The 23,555-nt window shown below is 38.9% G+C and overlaps 3 protein-coding genes across 9 annotated transcripts in view; 2 read left to right on the forward strand and 1 right to left on the reverse strand.

Moving 5' to 3' along the window:
* Window positions 1–12,241, forward strand: LOC127004529 (probable RNA-binding protein CG14230). Of its 3 annotated transcripts, XM_050872359.1 has the most exons (9): window positions 1,771–2,028; window positions 3,492–3,688; window positions 3,900–4,408; window positions 4,676–4,842; window positions 6,077–6,149; window positions 6,897–7,029; window positions 8,291–8,407; window positions 8,802–9,055; window positions 12,102–12,241. In XM_050872359.1, the coding sequence occupies exons 2-8, from the start codon at window positions 3,499–3,501 to the stop codon at window positions 9,047–9,049; spliced, it is 1,437 nt and encodes a 478-aa protein (XP_050728316.1). In that variant the 5' UTR covers window positions 1,771–2,028; window positions 3,492–3,498; the 3' UTR covers window positions 9,050–9,055; window positions 12,102–12,241. The 3 variants fall into 3 exon arrangements, with proteins under 3 accessions (XP_050728314.1, XP_050728316.1, XP_050728315.1); XM_050872357.1 differs by lacking the exons at window positions 1,771–2,028; window positions 12,102–12,241 and adding an exon at window positions 1–67; XM_050872358.1 differs by lacking the exon at window positions 12,102–12,241 and having other exon boundaries at window positions 1,776–2,028; window positions 8,802–11,499.
* LOC127004526 (uncharacterized) overlaps window positions 12,211–23,555 on the forward strand; it is a 13,388-nt gene continuing 2,043 nt past the window's right edge. The window contains exons 1-12 of one of the 5 annotated variants that reach the window (XM_050872348.1): window positions 12,211–12,355; window positions 13,267–13,350; window positions 13,571–13,672; window positions 14,912–14,991; window positions 16,461–16,582; window positions 16,737–16,923; window positions 17,954–18,063; window positions 19,227–19,348; window positions 19,822–19,964; window positions 20,091–20,250; window positions 20,518–20,632; window positions 20,913–21,058. In XM_050872348.1, coding sequence (XP_050728305.1) covers window positions 12,319–12,355; window positions 13,267–13,350; window positions 13,571–13,672; window positions 14,912–14,991; window positions 16,461–16,582; window positions 16,737–16,923; window positions 17,954–18,063; window positions 19,227–19,348; window positions 19,822–19,964; window positions 20,091–20,250; window positions 20,518–20,632; window positions 20,913–21,058 — 1,408 coding nt within the window. In that variant the 5' untranslated portion in view covers window positions 12,211–12,318. Of the gene's footprint in view, window positions 12,356–12,379; window positions 12,867–13,266; window positions 13,351–13,570; window positions 13,673–14,911; window positions 14,992–16,460; window positions 16,583–16,736; window positions 16,924–17,953; window positions 18,064–19,226; window positions 19,349–19,821; window positions 19,965–20,090; window positions 20,251–20,517; window positions 20,633–20,912; window positions 21,059–23,555 lie in introns of those variants that run through there. The other 4 variants (XM_050872349.1, XM_050872350.1, XM_050872351.1 and 1 more) reach the window with 4 other exon arrangements.
* The window catches only part of LOC127004531 (proteasome subunit beta type-6-like), an 8,374-nt gene continuing 6,136 nt past the window's right edge, over window positions 21,318–23,555 (reverse strand). Inside the window, exon 5 of the mRNA XM_050872361.1 lies at window positions 21,318–21,784. Coding sequence (XP_050728318.1) covers window positions 21,657–21,784 — 128 coding nt within the window. The 3' untranslated portion in view covers window positions 21,318–21,656. The remainder of the gene's footprint in view (window positions 21,785–23,555) is intronic.

Raw genomic sequence — 23,555 nt, forward strand, 5'->3', positions numbered from 1 at the left:
ATTGATAGTTTATTGTTGCAAGTAAACAACAAAGGAGAAGGGAGGAACATGCCATCCCAACCCCCAGGTAGTACATAGTGTGATTATACAACTTAGGATACATGTGGAAGTAGCACCAAGAAACTTAAAAGATACAATGCTAAAAAAATAAAGGCCTTGATTTAGTCAGGGGAGTAGACATAAGGGACTGAACAGATGAACTACAATCTAGGGGCAAATGCGGGATACTCACTGAGCACAGCTGAAAGAACATTATTGTTAGTGAACCAGCCCACCAGCTCAGGCAGGTCCCAGTGGCCTTGCGGGCGGTAAGCACTAATAGCAGGACATTGCACATAAACAGCAAGATAAACAGCAAGAAAAGATTATGAAACAGGAGTGACTGTAACTCGTAAGCTGCAGCCTATCATTACAGTACTTTATTTCCATTCTTCTGCTACTTTAGCTCATTCAGTGGGTTTGGTGCCTCCCTCGATCACGACCGAGAGGAATTGCGAGTTCAATATACAGGGCAGAAGGAGGATTTAGTAGGGAAGGAGGGGAAGAAAATATAGCAGGGAATGGAGGCAGGAGCGAGGCAGTGGAAGGAAGGGACACAATGGGTCTCTCTCTTGCTCTGATGTAACAAAAGGTTTTAAGCCCATATAGGCATGTTACCTGCAGGAACTCTGGAGGTGAATGGCAGGAACAGGAACGGGGAAAAACACTTATAACTTGTAACTTAGAACTGTAGCTGCAGGACAGGAAAGAAAGAGAAGGGAGTTAATATCCTCAGTAGTGACAGTAATAGGCAATGAGGAACGGTTGGGAGGGTAGAGGAGGACGACGGGACAATGTATTAAGTGTTAGAGATGTATGGAGACAAGGAGAAAAATTGTAAAGCTGACAAAAGTGTTCCTATATAACACAGTGATGGGAAAAAAAGGGCACAAATGCTTGAATAAGTCCATAGAAAAGGGTAAAAAATAAGTGATTTAAGCAAGAAAATAAATAAATAAATCCTGAAAATTATAGTGCGATATTGTATTATATAGTGAGGAAAGATAGTGTAATGTTAGGTCAAAAGAGGAGACTGTAGCAGCCATATGAGGAAAACCCAAATGATATCACAGGTAAAGTTAGGTGAAGGTGGGTACATAAACTATGGCTGCGCGTGGCTGCGGTGCTCATCTCCACACCGTTGACCCCTCGAGCCTGCGTGTGGGTGCCCATCACGCTGAGACAGGGGCCAGTGTGAAGTCCAGGTTTGCACAGTTTACCTTCCTCAGGTTTCCCCAGGTACCCATTTAGCGACCAATCCGAAAGGTAGAATGGACAGCTGGGTGAATGTACTCCGACTGCCCGGGCCGGGATTCGAACCCGGACCCGCGGAATCGCAGCCAGGCACCCTGACCACTGTTCCATGGAAGCGCGTCCAGCATACAGGGAAGGAGGGTTTGACAGGGGAGGAAGGAACACAAAGGAACACAAAGGAAGAACAAACAACAGCAGACCTGCTGGTCCTTACGAGGCTGTTTGTGACAAAAACGAGGCTGTTTGTGACAATGGGAAGAAAATGCAACAGGGAATGGAGGCAGGGGGCAGGGGAAGGAATTAAGGGACATAGTAGATGCCCAAAATAGCCCCGCTAGTTAGACGAGACATCGTATGAAGGGTTTGAATTTTCCGCCCCCCCCCCCGAAAACGCTTTAAAAAAACTGTTTATGTGTTACAAAATGATATCATATGAAAGTTTTTATTCAGCAAAGAAGACATTGAGGATAAAGACAGAACTGCTAAGCCATTAAACGGAGGCTAGAATAATTTGACGTGACATGGTAATAACGGCGATACGAAAATTTGGGATGATAAGAGATAAATAAGGAAAAAAAAAAAAAAGAGGAAAACAACAAACCCAGACAGTGAAGAGCTACACCAGGGAGTGCCGTTACAAAGGCGAAACTCCGGAACGTCAACTCAACCAATCCAAAGTTACCTGTGACATCAAGATCAGGACTGAGTGGCTACACGTGTGTTTGTACTCGCCTGGTAAGTATTAGTCGTTTGTTGCTTTCTTTCCCTGGTATTATATTACCTGGCACCTAGCACACCTGGCTCCCTGGCATTATATTACCTGGCACACCTGGCTCCCTGGCATTATATTACCTGGCACACCTGGCTCCCTGGCATTATATTACCTGGCACACCTGGCTCCCTGGCATTATATTACCTGGCACCTGGAACACCTGGCTCCCTGGCATTATATTACCTGGCACCTGACACACCTGGCTCCCTGACATTATATTACCTGGCACCTAGCACACCTGTCTCCCTGACATTATATTACCTGGCACCTGGCACACCTGGCACGCCTAATACTTCACTATGCACACCCAACACTTCACTATGCACTGAGCTTTATTTTTCCGTACACTGCTTACACAGTTTTTGGCAAATGTTGAAGAAGTCAATACTTACATTATTATGGAATGTTTTTCGGTCCCTGAATGTAGTGCAGTAACCAACGACTTCCATAAAATAGAAGGTGGTGGTTGAGGGGGTGGGCGGGAGTATTATTCCAGAATGTCACCCGTCTCACATCAAAGAACACCTTGGTGCTATATGAAGTATTTTGTGTCCGTACAACACACTGCCGTATTGCTTTTACATCGCAAATAGAAGGGGGGTTGAAGTGGGCGAACTCCCCTTGTTAGGTAGGTTATGGTAAGTTAGGTTAGGTTAGTTTGCATTTATTTGGCACGCAGTGTGGGGCGGCAGAAGTACGCAGCGCAGGACGGGACAGGGTGGTGAGACTTGCCATTCTGAATATTTTGTTCCCCATGTATATGCTTCACAATTGATAGTAATAAAATTATGGATATACTTCTTTTGATTGCATTTTGGCAGTGGGCCACACGTGAGTTTTTTTTTTTTAGGATGGATTTATTATAGTTAAGTCAGATAAAATTAGATTTTGTTTGGTTAGACGAGGCAATTTTAATTGTTTTTGATAAATGTGTATGATACACTTCGTGCTGCACTGTTGTGTTGTCATGTGGCCGAGGCGGTGGCAGCAGCAGAGTCCTCCTTCCTCATTGTCTTGTGAGGGTTCAATAAATAAAAAAAAAAAAATTGAATCATCAGGGGATACGTGTCGAAGCAACATAAAAGGGAATGTATTTTGAAATGTCCAAAGAGTGAAATGTTGAATATCGCATGGTCAAGAATGGAGGTTGCCTGTACAGCAGTTCTTCACAATACATGTTTTTAATATGCTTTCCTAAATGTATCTATAGCTTATATATTTATTACAGTGTTTGATATTGAAAATATTTTGAGACAAGAAGTTTTATGACCAGATATATTCAGTAAGAACCTTGTTTATATCAGTTAGCCTATGGTAAAATTGGTCTCATTTCATTATGTCGTTTAATTTAAGAAATCTTATTGACGATAATAAGTGAGAATTTACTGTACTGATATTGACCAAGTAGCATTTTTATTTATTGCAGGTGAGAGATGCCATCCACACGACTCTTTCTTGGAGGGCTGAGTGATAAAATTAACAGACAGGATGTTGGAGCAAAGCTGTCACATTATGGACCAGTCCTCAGCATTGACCTCAAGGAAAAGACTGATCCAGAGGGAAATATTTTATTCAGATTCGCCTATGTCAATGTGGATGCATCACCAGCTCAGATTGAACAATGTAGGTAGCTACAAATAATATTCATCTATATTATTTATCATGTACAATAAAATATGATTGTGAATTGTTATCAGAAATTAAATTAATGCCATTTTCACTTACTTTATTTCAGTTTACTATGCACAGTTGAAAATAAAGATATATAAATGTAATTTTATTGCAAACAAATGTTTTATTGACAATTGAAGTTTGTGTTCACTCTCATTTGCAGGTATTCAACAGCTGCATGGTACATCATGGAAAGGTTCCCACCTAAGAGTGGAACGAGCTAAGGAGAGCTTTCTAGAGCGTCTGAATAGGGAAAGGGCTGCCAGACAGCAAGGGAACAAAATGTACCCTGAAAGGTTAAATAATAATAATCTAAATACTGTGCCAATTGTGGGAGAGACGGAAAATTCTAAAGAACACCAAGCCTTTCCAGAAAAACACGTCAGTAAAGGGAGTGACAGTAACCATTCAAAAAAAAGAAAAGATAACAATTCTCTTGAAAAGGAATTATCTCCAAGGAAAAAAACTAGTCTGCATGACACTGATAAAGTTTCACAGACAGATGCCCGATCAGATCCTTCAAAGAGAGAAAAGAAAAAAAAGAAACATGAAGTTGAGGAAAAAATGCTTTCAAGCTTCAAAAAATTTAGTTCAGTTTGGGCAGACTCTGATAACGAGAATGAGGAAGGAGACTTTCAAGCTGGCCGTGGCGAGTCCCATGAGGAACAACAGGTAGGTAGAGGGGGGGCCAGACAATTGTGTTTGGTGGGAAGTTTTGTGTGGCTGGTTATTTGTGAAGGTGTTTGTCTTGCATTTATTGTTTGTTTATCTAATGTATGTTTAGCAGTCTTATTTATTTTGTTTTGCATATGCATTGTTCATCTGGTTATTTGTCTGGTATGCATTTTAGTCAATGTACGTATAGCTTGTATCAGTTGTAGCTGGCAATTTTAAATTGGATCAAATAAATTATTACTACCTATGTTTTGCTGATTTCAGGATGAAGTTCTCCCAAAACCTGCTGAGAATGAGGACTCAGATGCCACAGTTGATGAGGACTCTGACAAAAGTGAAAGCGATTACTCAGACACGATGGAGGAACGACGGAAACAGTTGAAGATTTTGAAAAACCTTGATGACACTGACAAGTCTCTCTCAAAAGCTGTGTATGTATTCATGAAGAGACAAGTGGTTTTCATCCATCCATTCATAATTCTAAGGCTGTATTATGCAGTGTTTCAGCAGGTTGGAAGAATCTACAGGCTGGAGTGCATAATTAAGAGATGAATGTTTACAAGGAGTCTAACTATGCATTTTTATCGTACAATATTCTAAAAAATATTGGGAAACATCCTGTGAAATATTTTTTCATATTCACCCTTTCATCAATCACCTGCATGCTTTAATGCAGATTTTCCACATTTATTTCATAATAAAAGTGAAAAGGGTGTCATTGCAGTGTATACCAGTAGTGAATCCTTAATAATTTTTTATCATATTATTCATGACATGTAGAGAGAATAGGGGCACCTAACATCACTGTAGCCGATGTTAGGTGAATAAACAACAGAACAATAATATGAAAATACGTATAGCCACCGTTGCCAGGTCATCGTATTCAGAGCACAGTATTTACCGGTTTCTGACGCCTAACTATTGCCAAGAAACATCAGGATCTAACTCTTTTAACGATAACTTTAAATTAGTTTCGTTATTGGATCCCAGAGGACAGTTCAGGGTAGGAAGTCGGGAAATATAATCGGCTGAGTACGACAATCTGGCAACGTTAAGGCTGTAGCAACGAGGCCCAAGCTAGCCTATACACCATTTTGCGGGTGTCAGATACCACAAATAGCATATTTTTACTGCGCAAAGCAGGTGATGTCACTTACTGTGACTAAGTGAGCTTTCATATTTATCTATTTGTGTATATTTCATGGTGGCAAAACTTTCATTACTAGTTTCATTTTTACTAGTGACACGAATATGTGACTTTTTCACAATAGAATTTCACTCAAACAAGTGAATCAGACACCACAGAAATATTACCAGTGTGTGTATGAATGAATACAAAGATATGCACATACTTTGATTTAACTCTAGGATGTCTCGTGGATCAATAAATAAAAACAAAATATCTGGATAGGCTACTCTTTAGCCCGTTACCGGCTATGGCTGCCAAAAAAGTCCCTCCGCCAAATTTGTACCCCCCCATTTGGTGATTGTCAGGTGCGCCTATTAGTATCTTTCCACGACTGTGCTTGTCTTTCATCAGTTGTACTAGATTTGACGTGTGTGCATTCAATATACTGAAGGAAAAGCTGTACAACCTCCAGTTCTAGTATCAGAAAACCTGTCCACAATGCTTCATTTATTTTTTTACTTGCATCTTTGTCACAGAGGAGAGCAGTCTGCAGTGAGGGAGCAGGTCACTCGTCAGGACACTACTCAACCTGAGGACCAGGAGAACATGGTAATAAATTGGCTTGAAATATAACAAAAGTAATTCACATTGGTGATTGTTTTTAAATGTTTAATTTTTTAGTATATGGTGTTAAGTTGTTATCTGGGGAGTTGAGAGAGAAGAACCTCCGCTTGCCCAACAGGTAGTGTCAATAGGTTACCATCCAGGGTCTCAATAACGACAGAGTCCTCTTCATAGGGAAGGGTGATCAGTTACTATCTGCGGGGCACAGCGGGGGGAGAGCCTCCAATTAGGATTTTTTTGTATGTGACTTCACCAAACTATACTATGCCAGTGTTTTTTATTTCTCCACATAGGCACAACATGTGTAGTGCCTGACCCACCAGATGGGTAAATCTCCCCAAAACTCACTTTGTGAGGGGGGTACCTCTTAGGCCGACTTGTTAAGGAGTGGCTTTCCCATTTTGCCGGTCGCGGGTTCGATCCCCGGCCCAGGTAAAACCCTGTCTGGTTCTCGTGTGTTTCGTGACACGTAGAGGTCCTGCTAAGGTATAGTGAAGTGAAATTTGGGTAACACACATGGCACAGGTGTTTAGCATATGTCTCCAAAGCATTTATGTAGTTTCTCAGCTTTTCAAGACACTTGAATATTTATTTGAGTATAAAATATCATAATTTTTGTCTTGGAGATATATGATTTTCCCCCTAAAATATTTCCATAGTGATTTTGTGGTAAGTTAACTCTTGCACTTCTGTAGGTTCGTGGGTGAGGTTTCATATTGATACACTTTACAGACAGCAGAGAAGACTATGCACCCTGAACCAGGGCGGAACAACAAATATGTGAAAGTGGCTAAGGACCTCAGTTTTGGTCAGAATGCATCAGGCTTCAGTTTGCTGGCTCACTTCTCAAGGCTGCATCAGGAAGGTAAGCCCTAAAAATGCTGTACATATATGAATTAGGTTGTAATTAGCAAGACAACATATATATATCAGTAATGAAATACTCAACCCTCTCGCGCACCGTAAGTTTCCAATAAGTTTCTGTTCCACTCACCATGCATTTCTCAGGCCCGACTGGCCTTTTTTTGCCCCCGCGATACTCTACATACCCGGTCGTATTTTACCCTCACAGATATATCGTACCCCAATAAATTTGGTATCAGTGGCTTCATAAAGACTTGTACTAGAAGATGCGCAAATAAAAATAGAGGAAAATATAATATATAAACAATAAAGACTTGTTTCAAGTCTCCGTATAGAGTATTGTGGACAACAAATCCTAAGTACCAACTCTTCCCCACTTGCTAGCTTGAAGTTTTGTGGGCCAACTTTTTTTAGCTGAATAGATGTTTCGAAGCAGAATTTCATGAGGATTCTTATGGTATCTTCAAAATCCTCATATACCTACTAGTTCCTAAGTTACACCGAGAAAACTTTATTTTTTCCTCTCCCGGAAGAGTAGGCTAAAAACTAAAAAGCGCTCAAAGCTCCTCATCTATGCTCCTTATGAAGGTTGCCATATGTTACCATTAAGAAACTTATCCCAACAAATGACGCTCCCAAATTTGATGCATTTTCACCTAAAACTGAATTTTTAATCAATTTTTTAAGTTTATGGCACATTTTGCGTCATTGTGTGTCATGACCTTTTACCCTTGCTGACACAAAATGTGTCATCGTGCGCGAGAGGGTTAAAGAGAATAGAGGAATACATATCCAGGACAAGTAACTAGTGCAAACCCAGCCTATGAAAATGAAATAAAAAAAGAGAATATAAATGAGATGGGCCACTTTTAGTAAACATATTAACCCGTCCGCTGCGATTGGCACGGATTTGGCTTTCACTGGTAGCCTGTTAACATATGCTCCCAGGTCTTTCTCTGCCTCTGTGGTGGATTGTAGAGTGTTTCCCATGTGGTATTGGTATGTTTGATTTCCCATCCCAAGGTGCATGACTTCACATTTTTCTTCATTGAATTGTAGCAGCCACTTTTTGTTCGATTCCTGTAGCTTGGTGATTCTTCTTGTCGGAAATCTGCAGTCAAGGGGTTAATGCCATGAATAGCAACCCACTACTTTCCCTAAAAAGTGCACATTCAATGTATTCTGCCATACAGTTCAGAAACTTGTCTCTTCACAAAATATTTAGAGAGAAAGGTAATTGATCCTGTTTTTCTTATTTATAGAAGTTCAGAAAGAAGAGGTGGCAGCTCCTGTAAGTGTTCCCAAGACACTCATCACTGTACAGCAGAAAGTGAAGAAAAGACCGTTTTTCATTGCTGGTGATGACCCGGAAATTGAAGGTATGAAAGTTTGATTCCAGACTGCAGAGTATGTTAGGAAAATATTAGGAATGATATGGTAGAGGAGACATTTGTATTCTATCAAAAGGAATGCTGAAGTCTGTCAGGTTAGAGGTTAGTGTTTATAGGTGTGTTAATTCATGCACTGACTGCCTAGGCTAGGATCAAGCCTTGGTCATTGAATTTGTAGTTAGGTGTGAAGTGAACATTTTTGTCTGGTATGTGCAAGTCAGGTTCACCCAATAATGTGTATTAAGCAAAAAATAATGGTGGCTGAAGTGAAATTATTTTTGTTTGATGTGTACAGGTCAGTCAAGTAAATATAATGTGATCAGAAGCAGAGTGTACCATACTAGTTCATACTAAAGTGAAACATTTTACCTTGAATTCTTAGGTGCTATAGAATGGATGACACAGCCCATCACTCAGGAAATCATCAAGGAGTTTGAGGAGTCACTTCCTGATCTGAGGCAGGTCATCAAGACTCGATCTTTCCGAGCAAGGAAGGAGGAGGCAGATCCCCGAGGACAAAGACGTGGGCGAGGGAGGGGCAGGGGCCAGGGTCGAGGGAGGCCAATGGCTGGTAGCACAGGAAACCCATACAGAGACCACAGGTGGAGGGAAAGAGCTGTCAAGAAGTGATGTTTGGTGAGTAAATGTTTGCTTTCCTTTTAAATTTTGGAAGCAAATTTCTGAGTCATATATCATTTCCTTAATTATAAGTCAAATGCTCAGTCTGCAAGTTATAATTGTGATGATGGTGGAATAGGATATTTGATGGTTATTGTGAAATTTGAAATGTAAAGGAGAGATGTGCTGAAGGGGTTAGTGCCACAAGAAGGTGACCAAGGATTTTTTGTTTGTTATTTGTTTTTCTAACAGTCATCATTATGGAAAATGATGCAGTAAAGTTCATTAATCCATTAGCAGTGGGTCTGCGCCTGTTTGGATTAGTGATTTGTTTATATAGCAGCAGAAATTGTTTTACATGTACCTGCTGAGTGATATTAACCCCTAAAGGATGCAAAATAATGTAAGGGACACCTCTGGAGAATGCAAAAAGCAGCTGTTTTTCAAGTTCATTTCTTATAAAAACTCATTTAATAAATGTTTTACAGCATTGCAAGCCGGTTCTAATGATATAAACGTTTTATGAATTATTCTTGTAATTACTTTGGAAGTTATGATAAAATTAAAATATGTCGAATTTTCTCATTGGACAAAAAAATTCATGGAACTAAAGTTGTAGATATCGAAGAAACAAACGCAAAAATGTAAAATTTGATGAGAAAATCAAGTTGTACCGACATCAAGGCAGGTCAGAAGTTGTGCGATAAGACGGGTTGCGCCCATACATGTATACTTCAGCAGCTTTGGAACTTTCCACAGCTTTTAGTGCCTGATTTTGAGGTGGTGCAATGAGTCCTACGTACTGGGGTGTCGTCATCATCTGAGTCGGACAATTTATGAATGGGCGGGGCAGCTGAGGCAGGTGGGGCAGCTGGACAAGGGGCTCGTGGCTTGATGCAGGGTTGAAGTGAAACCCGGAGGCAAAGTGCCATCGTCAGAAAAGTCAAAATCTGACGCTGAGAGCTGTGGGCAGTCCACATCCCATTTACTGTCACGGGACATGGCAAACTCACTTGCTATATCCAAGAGAGTCCCTTTTATCCATTATAACTAGCAGTGTGAATTAGCCTCTAGGCCAATGTATGTGTGTATTTAGTTAGACCTAAGGTTATTGATTAGTGTATTTAAGATGAAGAACAATAGCAAAGGTCATGAGGAAACAAGGGATTAAAAAAAACGGAGGCGTCCGCACGTGGGACACTCGGCATTTTACGAAACCCACCAAAATTGCCGCTTGTGGCTCACTCGTCCTTTAGGGGTTAAACTTCAATGAAGTGGTTTGTTTACTTAAATAAGTACAATTTGGTGATTCACATACTGTGTTGATCCAGCTGACTGTGATCTGTTACATCTAATCCCAGACTTATGTCACTTATGGTTATTTTGAAAGCTTTGAATTTATTGCATATGACAGCATTACGTGCTTTCATATCAGTACTTTTTACTGGGTTCTGTTGTTGCTCTGGGTGGCAAATTGAGTTACCTAGAGTCTCTGCACAAAGAGAAGTCTGTGCAAAGAAAACAGAATCATGGAGCTCACGCTGCTGTGTTTACTTATTGGTCTTGATTGAGGCTGACTGCTTTGATGCCAAAACAAAGCTAACAATTTCTAATGGTCCCACTTTCATTTCTTTAAATCATTGTATATATATTGTTTATCAATTTGTGCCATCCAGAATTTAGACTATTGATTGGTTTTGTTATTTTCTTTCTAACTTCCTAAGTTCTAGAATTCAAAGTTGTATTATTTTTTGGGGTCAATTTTGTTCCTTTGTCATGAAGTGTTCAATTTTCTTGCTGCCAACATTTCAGACTTTACTTATTCTCATACCCATGGACTTTAAATCAAAAGAGTTTTCTGTGTGTTGCCATTTTGAAGGAGACTGAAGATCTACCTGTAACGACCTTTAGAGGTGGCCTCAGAGATAAGTAAGCCAGCCATAAGTTCAGTCTGATTAACTAAACACTCTCCAGTGGTCTGAACATTTGACTCACTGTATACACTTGGTAGAAGTTGAGCCCTTCAACCCTGGTATGTTTAAGTAAGGAACAAATTTGATCCCCTTAGGAAAGTAGTATAGAAGCTGTAATGGTATCAGTAGTAGTTTTATCATTATTATTATTATTATATTATTGTTGATATTATTATTATTATTATTTTTATTATTGTTGTTGTTTTTGTTAGTAGTGGTAGTAATAGTAGTAGTAGTAGTAGTAGCAGCAGCAGCAAGTAAAAGTAGTATCCATGTAAAAGTCGACCATCAAAACTTGGCCTTAAATTTTTTCTAAAACAATTACACATATTTTATTTGACTTATGTGAGTAAATATAGGGGGTAGTGGTCTAACCAAGATTTAAGACCAAGCCATGTAAGTGACATAAGCAGATTGTATTACCTGGGAGTAGTTGTAATTTTGTTAATGTAGCACTCATGTATGGAAAATAAAACCAAAATATCTTTACACATCTGTGTTATGTCCTCTTGAGCAAAAGTTTATAACAGTCAGTATGAAAGGGTGTGAGGGAATTTCTTTTTTACCTGATAATTGTATTGCTGTAGTGTTGATAAAAGTGCATGCAAACAAAGGGTTAAAAAGGAAATATCCAGTGCTGAATGCCCGCTTTAAAAAGTGACAAATATTAAAACCTTGATATTTTCCTTAATAAGTGAGGGAATTTTGTTTCGTTGTTTATAAACTGAAATGGCAGTAATGATAGATAGTTCTCTAGGCAATCTACAGGTATTTACTCCAGAATATGTTGGTGGATTTGTTGAATTTCAAGGGCATTTGACATGTGTATAAGGGAACTATGAAATAAAGATTTGTATCTTACCACTAAAAAAATGTTAAATTAGTTTTTGAATTACACAGTAGGGCAAACTAAATACCTTTGCCCATCAGTTTTTAACATGAGGCAACCATCTGCTGTTCAAATAGCACTAATCTGAGAGGCAGGCATGGAGCAGAGCTTATTCAGGGCTAAGTCAGCAGGTCAGAGGTCATAATTATGTATGTATTCAGCATTGAAATGGGCCATGACAGCTCTTCTTGTCTCTCCTCAGGAAGAGCCCAAGCTGTTGATGATGTCGCTTTTACCTAGAACTGGCCGTGAGCGAGACAAACAACAGAGACTAAAGCTTTCCTGCCATCTTTGTTCTTATCACGTGTTTCTTGTAACTGACGTTCAGAAACAGGATATGACTAAAGTTTAAGATTTCTTGAGATGTTTATTCTTGCAAGTTTAGTTTCTCTGTTGCACCAGACTCATTGAGACACACAATGAATCTTCTAAGAGTTCATGAAATACTTAAACATGGCAAGTAAAAGCACTTGATTGTATATATTTTTTTTTTATTGAGCAGGTGTATTGATTTAGAATAGCACCATTTTCATTATTTTCCACATGAGTAGCAATATCTTTTAGCCTAAATTATATGAGGAGGACACTTGATATTAATATCTGACATTAGTTAATGAGTTGCAATACAATGATTTCCTCAGTGAGTGTCAGTGATTTATTGTAAAAAAAATAATTCAGAATAATATATTAAGAATCAAACATGTCAACTTTTTTTGTTTTGCTTTTTTTTTTATGAAAGTTGTATGAATTTGTAATGCATTGCAAGACAGCTTTCACATGGCAAGTACACGTTTTTAAATTTTTGAGGGGATCCGCACCCTCACTGTGAGCATATAGCAGTCAAAACGTTAAAGGAGTGAGCCCTTTCATTCATGTCCCCTTGTGCTGGGTCTTGGTCTTATATGAGAGGTAGACAGTCCATTACCAGTGGTGTCTGTGGCTCTCATAACTCATGCTTTCTTTAAAGGTTTTCACCCTCTCTTTAGTCTCATTACACTATTCACAATCCTTTCTAAAAGTCTCTTCCACATTTCTGTTCCCACCTCATTGTGGCTTTGTGAAGAGAGTGATTGGGGGCAGAGTTGAGGGGGAGAGTATCAGGGAAAGACCACCACCAGTGAAATGAATTGATAAAGGGAATGAGTATTGAAGAGGGTTGGCAGGCATGGGAGTGTGGTGAGAGGAAGTGTCAGAACGGAAAATTGGGGATGCCCTGTAGTGGCGATTTCAGGAAGTTCTCGTGAGGGGACAAGAGTGTCAGAGATGTAGATGGATAGATAGTTTGATACTTTAGTGTGTACATGTAGGAATTGCCAGGGCAGGTTTATATTATGTAGTAATAGCCAGTTCCTTTATCTTATTAACAGGTCCCATAGTGTACCTGGAGGTGTTCTTGATGGTGGTGATGGTAGCTGCTCCAGGAGGTTATGCAGATATACAAGCAGGAAATGGTAATTGATTAAGGATGGAGCCAGTGAAGCAAAAGGGTGTCAATAATTGTAGCTAAATGGTTATAAACAGATGAAAAAAGTAATTTTGACCTTGCAAGGTATCTGGAGGATAAGCCTTGGCAGAAAAAATGATATATGTGCCTCATATAATTCTTCCCTTTGATCCTAGATTGCCAGAAGCATAACCAGACTGCCATCTTTCACCACAACTTTCTTGCAGGAATTTCATGTGTGCAGAACATTACCATCAATTCAGAACACGTTGAAAAAGGTTGGCCATACAATTATACGATTCATATGAATAATTCTCAATGCTCCCCTGGTAAGTTGCATAAATGCATTGGTATTATGTACAAATAGACAATATTTATTCTACAGCTGTAATGATATGACTTGTCTGAGGTAAAAGGATGATGGCATTCTAAAGTCTGCAGCATGGTTTGGATGTGCTTGATTCTCAAGACCAGTAATCTGTTTTCAAGAATTCAAAAAGTTCACAATTTAAAGATCACATACACTAATGCTGATGTCATTTTATCAAAAAGACAGGAACACTTGGGCTACCTTAACATCATAAGCTGAAAGTTGTATGCCTCACTGAGACCAGATTGATTGGTCATATTGATGTGAGTGCTCTGGGGTGGTCAGGATATAACATTTGGAGAAAGGACTGAGACACTAAAGGAGGTGAAAGAGTAATGACACTGACAAGCACAGAAGTCTGTATGTGAAGGACTGAGCTTGGCAACACTGTGGCAGAGGCACTATCATTAGAGGTAGAGGACAAATTGTATAGTAAACTATGCATTGCAGTGGTTTATATGAACCACCTACTCAAGCACGAACATGCCAAGAACATGAATGTTAGAAAGGTGTGCTGCTAAACTTTCATGGTATGGAGGGTTTTCTTTTAATTAAGGACTGATGAAATTGTATTAATTCTTATAATGTTTAACACCTACATGGATATAGTTATGGGAGGCAGAGGCCCAAGTTTTGGTGAAAGGTGTTAGTATGATTGACAGTGGAGACAAAACATTTTAAACCTAAAGATTAGAGATGACTTGGTATCTGCACAATCCTATGGGGCCTATTTTCTGTATGGTAAAGGTGGCAGGCTAAGGGCATAATAAAATAAGTGTGTTTTGAATAACCAGTAACTTACTGCATCTCATGCTGCCTCTTTGAATAAAAAAACAGCTTTCTATCCATGTACGTATGTGTCAAAAATTTCAATGTATTACTACAGACATTCTTCATTACCCTCGAAAATATACCCTCCATACCATGAAAGCTTAGCAAGATACTTTCCTGTTACCTTTTTCATATGCTATTTCTAGATCCTGGAATGCCATGAACCTTGTGTTATTGACAGACACTTTTTCTTTGCAAACATTGTTATATTCAGTTTCTGCTTCTTTGAAGCCCCTTTTTCAATGCCATTATTAGTCCAGCTGGGTGCAGATAAGAATACTCTGAATAACTGCTTTTCATTAACTGACTGATTAATTAAAATTGAAGTAGAAGTTTCCATACAGATGTTCATGTAATACATTTTCAGAACAGAAGCCATTGAAAGGAAGAATCTTGGAATGTGAGAAAGGATATGGGAGGGGAAGCTTTAGTGAGGTAAGTTTACAAGTAAGGATCATATGACATTTTTTCATCAATTGGTTTAAGACTTAACCTATTAAGCAACACCTACTGTATTTACCTATTTGTAGTATATAGGGCCTGACCTCAACCTCGGAGAGTCCTGTATCCCAGTCTATATTTGTCTAACGTTTCCTTCTTTATATGGACAGTGCCTGCTTCAACAATGTCATCTATTCCATGTATCACATTTCTGTATGGAAAACTGTACTGTATTTCTTTCAAATAAGTCCCTTTTCTCAATTTCTTGCTGTGTCCTTTTAGCTGCCTCCTCCCTTCCATCTCGGTTAAATAAATTTCTATCCAACACGTCCATTCCACTTGTATTCCTGTTTAACATTATCAGGTCTTCTGTTCTTTCTTTGAGTGTTGGTAGGCCAAGTTCCTCCAATCTAGTCTCGTATGACAGATTTGATAGTTCTGGTATCATCTTAGTTTCAATCCTTTGTATCCTTTCAAGTTTCCTTATATCCTTTTTCCTGTGTGGAGACCAAACAACTGCTGTATACTCTATTCTTGGTCTAATCAATGTTGTTATTATTTTCTTCATTATGTGCCCATCTAAGTAGTGAAATGCCACTCTAATATTTTACAGCAAACTTTATATTTCTTCAAATATCTTATTCATGTGCTTCTCAGGTGTCAGTGTATCTTGTACTATGATTTCCACGTCTTTTTCTTCCTTCACTGTGTCGATGATTGTCCCTCCCATCCTATACACTACACATAGCCTATTTTTACTTTTTCCCATTTTCATTGTGTGACATTTCAATAAACTCCATTTCCCATTCTTTACTCCATTCATGAATCTCATTTAAATCTTCCTGCAGTTCATTACAATCATCATCTTATTTTTCTAAGCAGTTTGGTATCATCTGTAAACATACTCATATGACTACTTTTTCTGGCATATCATTTATGTATTTTAAAACATTTTTGGCACTAACACTGATCCCTGTGGCACTCCACTTGTGTCTTAATCATGAGAAGTGGTGCCGGTGGTGTGGACCCAGCATACACCAGTGGGGAAAAGGTCACAGGTGCCATGACAGAAGAGGCAATGCTGACTCCAGTGTTTATCAAATCCATTCTGCAAATTGAGTAATACTATCATATTTCAGGGGTGCTTTCTGCTCACACTGACAAACTTTTCTACAAAAAAGTGATTGGCTTGTTGTTTAGTGAGTGATCTGTTTTGGTGTTGCTTGCATTGTGGTGAGTGATGATACAGTACTTGTTGGGCTTTGTTGGAATATGTGGCAGCAGTATAGCCTCCACATAAAAGACAAATGTAACTGTGGTCGAGAGAATACAAAGAAGCAACCAAGATGGTCTCCAGCTTACTTAATGAATCAAATGAGCAATGAGTGTAGTAAATTTATGACTGTTGTTTACTGAAATTATTATATATACAGAAAATTTAGCTGTGTTTAATTTTTTGTTGCTCACTCTTTCAGACAGAAGGAAAATTATGTCCTGTGGCTAAATGTCAGAGACTTGAAGTAGATGGCATTAGCTCTTCACCTATTTACACCCCTGATTGCAATCTTGACGTCAGTTTGAATTTCCGTGAGTTTAAGTGAGTATGTTCGGATGTTGTTGTTTTATTTCCAGTGGTTTATTTTTGTGCCATGAGATCTATTTACATGTTCACGAAGGTGTTATTCAATAACATGAAATTCAGTGAAGTATCATAATACCTTTAATAAGGTGCTATTGTTCTGTTACCACAGCAACAAAGGACTTCACCTTGGCATCAAGTCAGACAAGCGTATACGGTCTTGGAACCTCACTATCTTCACCTGCTTGAAGGAAGACTGTACTGGCTGTGCAGAAAAGAAACTTATGGATGATGTTGGCAATCAGACTGTTTTAAAGATTGAGGAACACTTTGTGCTAGATGAGTGTTATTGCTTTAGAGTAAGTAATATTATATATATATATATATATATATATATATATATATATATATATATATATATATATATATATATATATATATATATATATATATATATATATATATATATATATATATATATATATATATATATATATATATATATATATATATATATATATATATATATATATATATATGTATATATGATATAGTTTACTATACTCCCAGGAACCCGTACGCCATATACTGGACTTGTTGAATATAGTGTGATGTATGTGTTACACTCAGCCATCCACCAGTGTGGTTTTCATGATCATGGATATCACTGTAGTAAAGTCCGAAACTTCTGAATTAAAAACTTGCTGCAAAAATCCCACCCACAGCAATTTTTTTGGTGGGTGGCTGCTCTATCCAATAACCCTAGATGCCATGCCCCCACACATGATGTTGTACTTTTTGTGAGGCCTGGGTGTCTGTGGAGTGTCCTTCCCTGTCAGTTGATTTTATGAACTGTTTATGGTAACACCCTTAAAGCTGGATCACATATAATGAGTGGGTTAGTTACTCCTTGGTCTAGTGGTCAGCGTACCTGGCTACTACTCCGTAGACCTGGGTTCAAATCCCGGCCTGGGCAGTCAACGTGCAGCTCACCCAGCTGTTCATCCTTCCTTTCGGACTGGTCAATAAATGGGTACCTTGGGAAACCTAGGGAAGGTAAACTGTGGTAATACCTGATTTCACATCAGCCTGTGTCCCTGGTTAACTGGTTCTTAAATACCACAGGCTTAAAGGGCAAACAGAACAGATATGATCACTGCAGCCACGCGCAGCTATAGCGTATGCACCCACCTTTACCTTAGTTACTTCGGTGATATTGGCACCAGCTGGGCATTTTATAGGGCAAAATGAGGTTTTGCCAACTTGACTTGATTATTGCAGTTTGTGGTTAGCACTACAGCCACAGTGGTCAAGGACTGACTTTATAGTATTTAAAATGAATATGTAGTATATTTATGGACTTCCTAACTTTGTGTTTCTTCTTTGCAGTTAGTACCAAACATTTATGGTACGTGTGAGCCATCTCTGTCACGGTATCTCTTTAAACATCTTACCAGCTGTTTTCCACAAGACTGGTCAGAAAGGCAGGATAATTCCATGTGAGCAATCACTAGAGTATTTTTTAGCATCGACCATTAAACATTCAGTGTCATTATACAGCAAACCCTCGCTTTTACAGACCTCTGTATGATGAATTTCGGCTTTAACAAACCTTTTTTGGCCAGTGCAGTATATACGAGAATTTTGCTGATCAAGTTCGGTAAGTGTGGTATTTGATTCAATGATAGGCTGGCTGAACATGTACATGCATACCGATCGGTGGTGGTTTAAACAAAGCTGACTGGTTAGTGTTTGTCTAGTGTCCGCCCGACTGTAATCACCTTTAATCTCATCCTTCTGTGCCTCACCTTTAATGTAATACAGCTGATATAATTGGAAATGATTGGACAGAGCAATCATTTCACCTCATACAAAGAACAAGGTTTGTTATGTGCAAAAAGTTTGGATCCCTTGGATATAACAAATTATCAGATATAATGTCACCTCCTTCCCCCCAGTTGGTTTGTTGAAGTGAGGGCTTATTGTATTGATAAAACCAAACCATAGGTACAGGACTCACAGGGATGTATGAAGCTATGGTAGAGAGAAAAACAAGGCATGTTCACCAGTTTCTACACACACCATTCCCATTGGCACTCTGGGAAAGAACTAATGCATGGATGGGTGGGGACTGCCTATACAGGGATGGATGGGTTGGGTACAGTTTCTTCAAGTTTCTTACGTGGTTTATGAACACCTTATAATATGCAAAAAATATTCACGGTGTTCTATGTTTAGTTTAGGAGCTTACAAGCCCATTGAATTGAACTTAGGAGCGTGTGGAGTGTGGGGTTGGTTAAATCAGTAGTTGGGTGAATCAGTCAATGCCATGCCAGTTCTAATACAACTGGACCAAATTTAATAACAGGCTCGACAGCCACTTTACATTTTCAAGCTGCTTTCAAGAAATCACCTGAATTTCAGTTCTCTCAGTACATTTTTTCAAATAGTCTACACTTTATACCAGAATGTAGCATTGGTTCTTATTCATTTTCTGCTTGTGGTCATGATGTGGAGAATTTATTTATCTAAGCTTAACCCGATAGCAGCAGGGATCATGTTTCTTAATGGTCCCTCTAAGCGTTTAAAGTTTAAAGGTTTGATAATTCTCATCTGCTAGTGTTTTTGTCATTTACCAATCTTGTGTCTGTCACTCTTCCAGAGTCATTAACAAAGGAAGCAGCTGGTGGGTGGTGCCTTTTGGAGTCTTGGTAGCTGTTGAATTTCTTGTCTGCACCTCAGTGGCTGTTAGTGCTGCCTGGAAGTACTTCAGGACTGAGAAATGTAAGTTTGATAATATATTGCCTATTTATAGAATTTTTATAATTTATTTTGTATTGATAATTTAAGAAGATAGGTATCTGGTGGGAGGTGAGTTATTGTAGAGAGAACTTGATGGATAGCACAAGAAATGAACTGTTCATAATTAACATCATTGTCATCATCATTATCAGTAACCCTATCATCTGGGAAGGCAACTCAGGGAGTCAAATAGGCTATCTGACCATTGTGACGAGTGTCCAAGGTAAAAAAGTTGAGGGGATCATGGGAACTATATCCCTTCTGCTGGTTTCTCATGATATTCATGTATTCTTTATCCCCACATCTCAGGGACAGAGGAATATTATTTTAAAAATTAAAGGGTAGATGACAAGGGTATTTCTGAAATCTAATCCCCTTCCTCAGTCATGTTTCCTCACCTGTGAAACGAGGTTTACTCATATGAAAGGGATCAAAACTTGCATGTTATTTTTCAGTCAAGTACACAACTCCAACAGCAGCAGGAGAGGTGAGGAGAACCAGCCCATCTGTCCTCATCCTTTATGCCCAGGACATTGTGGCTCACCTTTCCCAGGTCTCACAGCTAAAAATGTGGCTGAAGGACGTTCTTCTTTGTGAGGTATGTCAAAGATGTTTATTACACTGGCCACATTATGTATGTAGGATGAAATTTCTGAAGAAAACAATAGATATGTATCCTTTTCAAACTTTCACTCTTCAGTGAATTATAGCGAGTTTTTTTCAGGTATTTGATATCTTTGATGATACAAACCTGGAGAAGCTAGCTGACCCCTCATGGTGGCTTCAAGAGATTATTTCAAAGTCTTCTGTGAAGATTGTGTTGGTGTTGTCTCCTCAGATTGAGAACTTCCTCCATCCCTTGATTGCCACTGATGCCAAGCCAGGTATTTTTTTATATTCTTGTCCACAGACTGACAGACTTTACATTGACATTGGGCCATTATGCAGGACTAATGAATAAGTGATAAATGTGATCATACCCAGTAAGCGACATTGGGCCATTATGCAGGACTAATGAATTAAGTGATAACTGTGATCATACCCAGTGAGCATTGAGTGATCATTTCTTTTCAACTTCAGCATCTTGCTGATCTGTGGCAAATGAGGATCTAATGTCCATGCCTATATCAACAACAATAATTATTTTTCAGATATTTCACCTGACTGTTTGAGTCAAGAACTAAACAACAAACTCCTGCTGGCAGGAATCAAGTATCTCCTGCAGCCAGGTCTTGTTGTGAACTACGACCGAGTATTTACAGTAAGGTAATGTATTTTTATATTTTCGTTATCAAAGTAATGTAATGCCTCTTAAAGTTGGCACAAGTGGGGTGGAGGTACAACTGCAACTGTCATAGGCAGCAGTTTCTCCCAATGCAGATGCATCAAGGGAGCCCACAGCATGATTGGACCTCCTAGCCAAACCAGGTCAGGGTCACAACTCCAGACTCTACACTTTACTCTGTATCAGGCAGGGAGTCCTGCATCAGTGTTCTAGTAAAGTAGAATTTTGTTGTGTCAATTAACTTGGGCATCATCTCTGCAGCTTTGGTACAGTGAATGTGGGAAGTAACGCTGGTCCGCTGGTGGAGAGCCGTCGGTACATCTTGCCACAGCACCAGTATTTGTTTGCAGCTGCTCTTATGGAAGGATGCAAAAACAACTATGTACCTTGTTATTTCAATCCATTGGGTACGTAAAGGTTATTTCTGTTCCTTTTTTGTATTATCACTTGAAATGGAATACATTAAATTTGAATCAAAGTTTCCTCCTAGCTGGTGGTTATAAAATCCCTGGTTGTTTGGGGATTGTAATGAGTGGTCTTGCTTCTAGGTGAGTCTCAGAATATATAAATGATCTAACCCTTGTAAACTCCTGCCAAAAGCTTTCCATAACAGGTGTATTTTTAATATGAAAACTTTAGATGTTAGATTATAAAATATTCTTCACAGAAAGGGACTTTATTTATTAATCTTTCTCTGTTACACTGTATCAGTAGCTTGTGAACTGTTTAGATAATATTAGTGTACAAAACATGTGGTGTATAAAAGAAAAAAGGCAGCTGGTGGACTGTTAGCAAAGATAAATACCAAAATACCTTCTATGTTAGCTACTGTCTTATGCATTATGCTGCAGGCTTTAATTTTACCAGATTTTGGAGAGTACAGTGATTTTTTTTACTCACTCCCTTTCTCTGTCATTAAAAGAAAAAGGTATCAGTTGATCCTAAAGTGGGATAATAATAGTAATAATAACCAAACCAAAGTTTAACAACTAATGGGTCTTATATTTAGCCCTGATAAAATTGTGGCAGTTCATTGTGGAGGAAGACTCTCCGCTCTGCTCCATCCTTGGTGATGATTGCAACTCGCACAACGCCACCACTGCTGCCGTCTCTTGTCAGGGCCAGGGTCAATGCTGTAAAAAGTAATTGTGAAGCAGCCAGGCATATCTCAATGTTCAAGTATAACAAACAGAGAAAGTAATGGTATACCAAATACAGTTTGATGGCATAAAATTATCAAATACCCATGGGTCTTTGGAATAGATTTTGAGCAAAATCTAAAGACAAGGTGTTGTGTTGCAGGTGGGCACCAATGGGTAGACCTTAACCATTGGTACTCACCTAACCAACACAACACAATGTCAATAGATTTTGCTCAAAATCTATTCAATCAACTCATGGGAGTTCCTTGATTTAATGCTGACTGTACATGTTTGGAGCTTTGGAGATTATTTTTCAGTAGCTATCCAACAGTTTCTTGACACTCGGGACCTCATAAGGATAAACATATTTAACATTGTTCATAGCGGGATGAATTAAAGATGCATAAACAGCTAATAGATACCAACATATTTAACATTGTTATAGTGGGATGAATTAGACACAAACAGCTAATAGCTACCAACATATTTAACATTGTTCAGAGCAGGATGAATTAAAGAAGCATAAACAGCTAATAGCTACCAACATATTTGACAATGTTCATAGCGAGATGAATTAAAGACGCATAAACAGCTACCAGCTACCAGCTGTTGGAAAGTTTTTGGCATAAACTAAATTTTTTAGGGCTTATCTCACTGATATGAGAGTGACTTTAAAAATTCCATAATTAATTAAAGAATTGCAAAACAAGCATGCTTCCTTGCTTATCTAAGCTTCACATTAGTTTGATTGCATTTAATATAACCCAGTTTCATGTAAAAGTTGTGTATATATTAGATTTTATGGAAATTTAATTTAATATTTACATTATGGTATAATGGTAGGAAGTGTGGTTGCATTCCAAGAGCACATAAAGAAAAGAAGACATCCTTTTCAGTCAGTGTGCTAACAGAACAATCACGCACCTGTAACCATTACTTTTTGGGGAATATGAAGTTTCACTTTCTGCAAGTTCCAAAAGCCATGCATTTCCATAAACCTGAGTTTGTGTTAAGTTCAATCAGACATATGTGAAACTTAAATAACCTCTAAGTAAGGAAGACTTGCTATTTTGCAATTTTTTTATTGATTTTGTGGAATGTTTCTCTGCTTATGGCAATCCATGTATCCATCTATCTATTCGGAGAGAGAGACTTGCCTTCCCATTTTCTGCCCACTCTATATCTAAGAGGTAAAGTAGGGTGCATGTGCTACAGCTGTGAGTGGCTGCAGTGCTGATTTCTGTCACATTGGCCCTTTGAGCCTGTGGTGGGTAAAACCCCATTTTTCCATGGTCACTGGGTCAGCATATCTGGGTTACCACATCTTACCTTCCCCAGGCACCCATTTATTGAGCAGCCTGCAAGGGAGGATGACTGGGTGAGCTGCATGCTGACTACCTGGGTCGAGATTTGAACCTGGGCCTGCGGATTTATAGCTAGTCACGCTCACCATGGCACCATGAAGGCATATAACTGGCTTTTAGCATTGACAGATGTTATTCACAACAATTTTCTGAAGATGACAAATCATGGAAAATAGCAAGAAGCCTGTTTTCTTAAGGTAGACTAATTATAGTATATATAGCTCCTCCATGGTGCAGTGGTCAGTGTCCCTAGCTACAAATCCATGGGCCCGGGTCTGAATCCCAGCCCAGGCAGTCAGCGTGCACCTCACTCAGCTGTTCATATTCCCCTTTGGGCTGGTCAATAAATGGGTACCTGGGGAAACTTGGAGAAGGTAAATTGTGGTAACCGGAGTCAC

Source organism: Eriocheir sinensis, chromosome 28 (assembly GCF_024679095.1).
Source record: "Eriocheir sinensis breed Jianghai 21 chromosome 28, ASM2467909v1, whole genome shotgun sequence".
In the NCBI taxonomy this organism is placed as follows: domain Eukaryota; kingdom Metazoa; phylum Arthropoda; class Malacostraca; order Decapoda; family Varunidae; genus Eriocheir; species Eriocheir sinensis.

Bases quoted from the DNA above. Each gene is read 5' to 3' on its own strand.
- LOC127004529 (XM_050872357.1), top strand. From the start codon at position 3,499: ATGCCATCCACACGACTCTTTCTTGGAGGGCTGAGTGATAAAATTAAC. The intron at 3,689-3,899 runs GTAGGTAGCTAC...TCTCATTTGCAG, and splicing joins ACCAGCTCAGATTGAACAAT to GTATTCAACAGCTGCATGGT. The intron at 8,408-8,801 runs GTATGAAAGTTT...TTGAATTCTTAG, and splicing joins TGATGACCCGGAAATTGAAG to GTGCTATAGAATGGATGACA.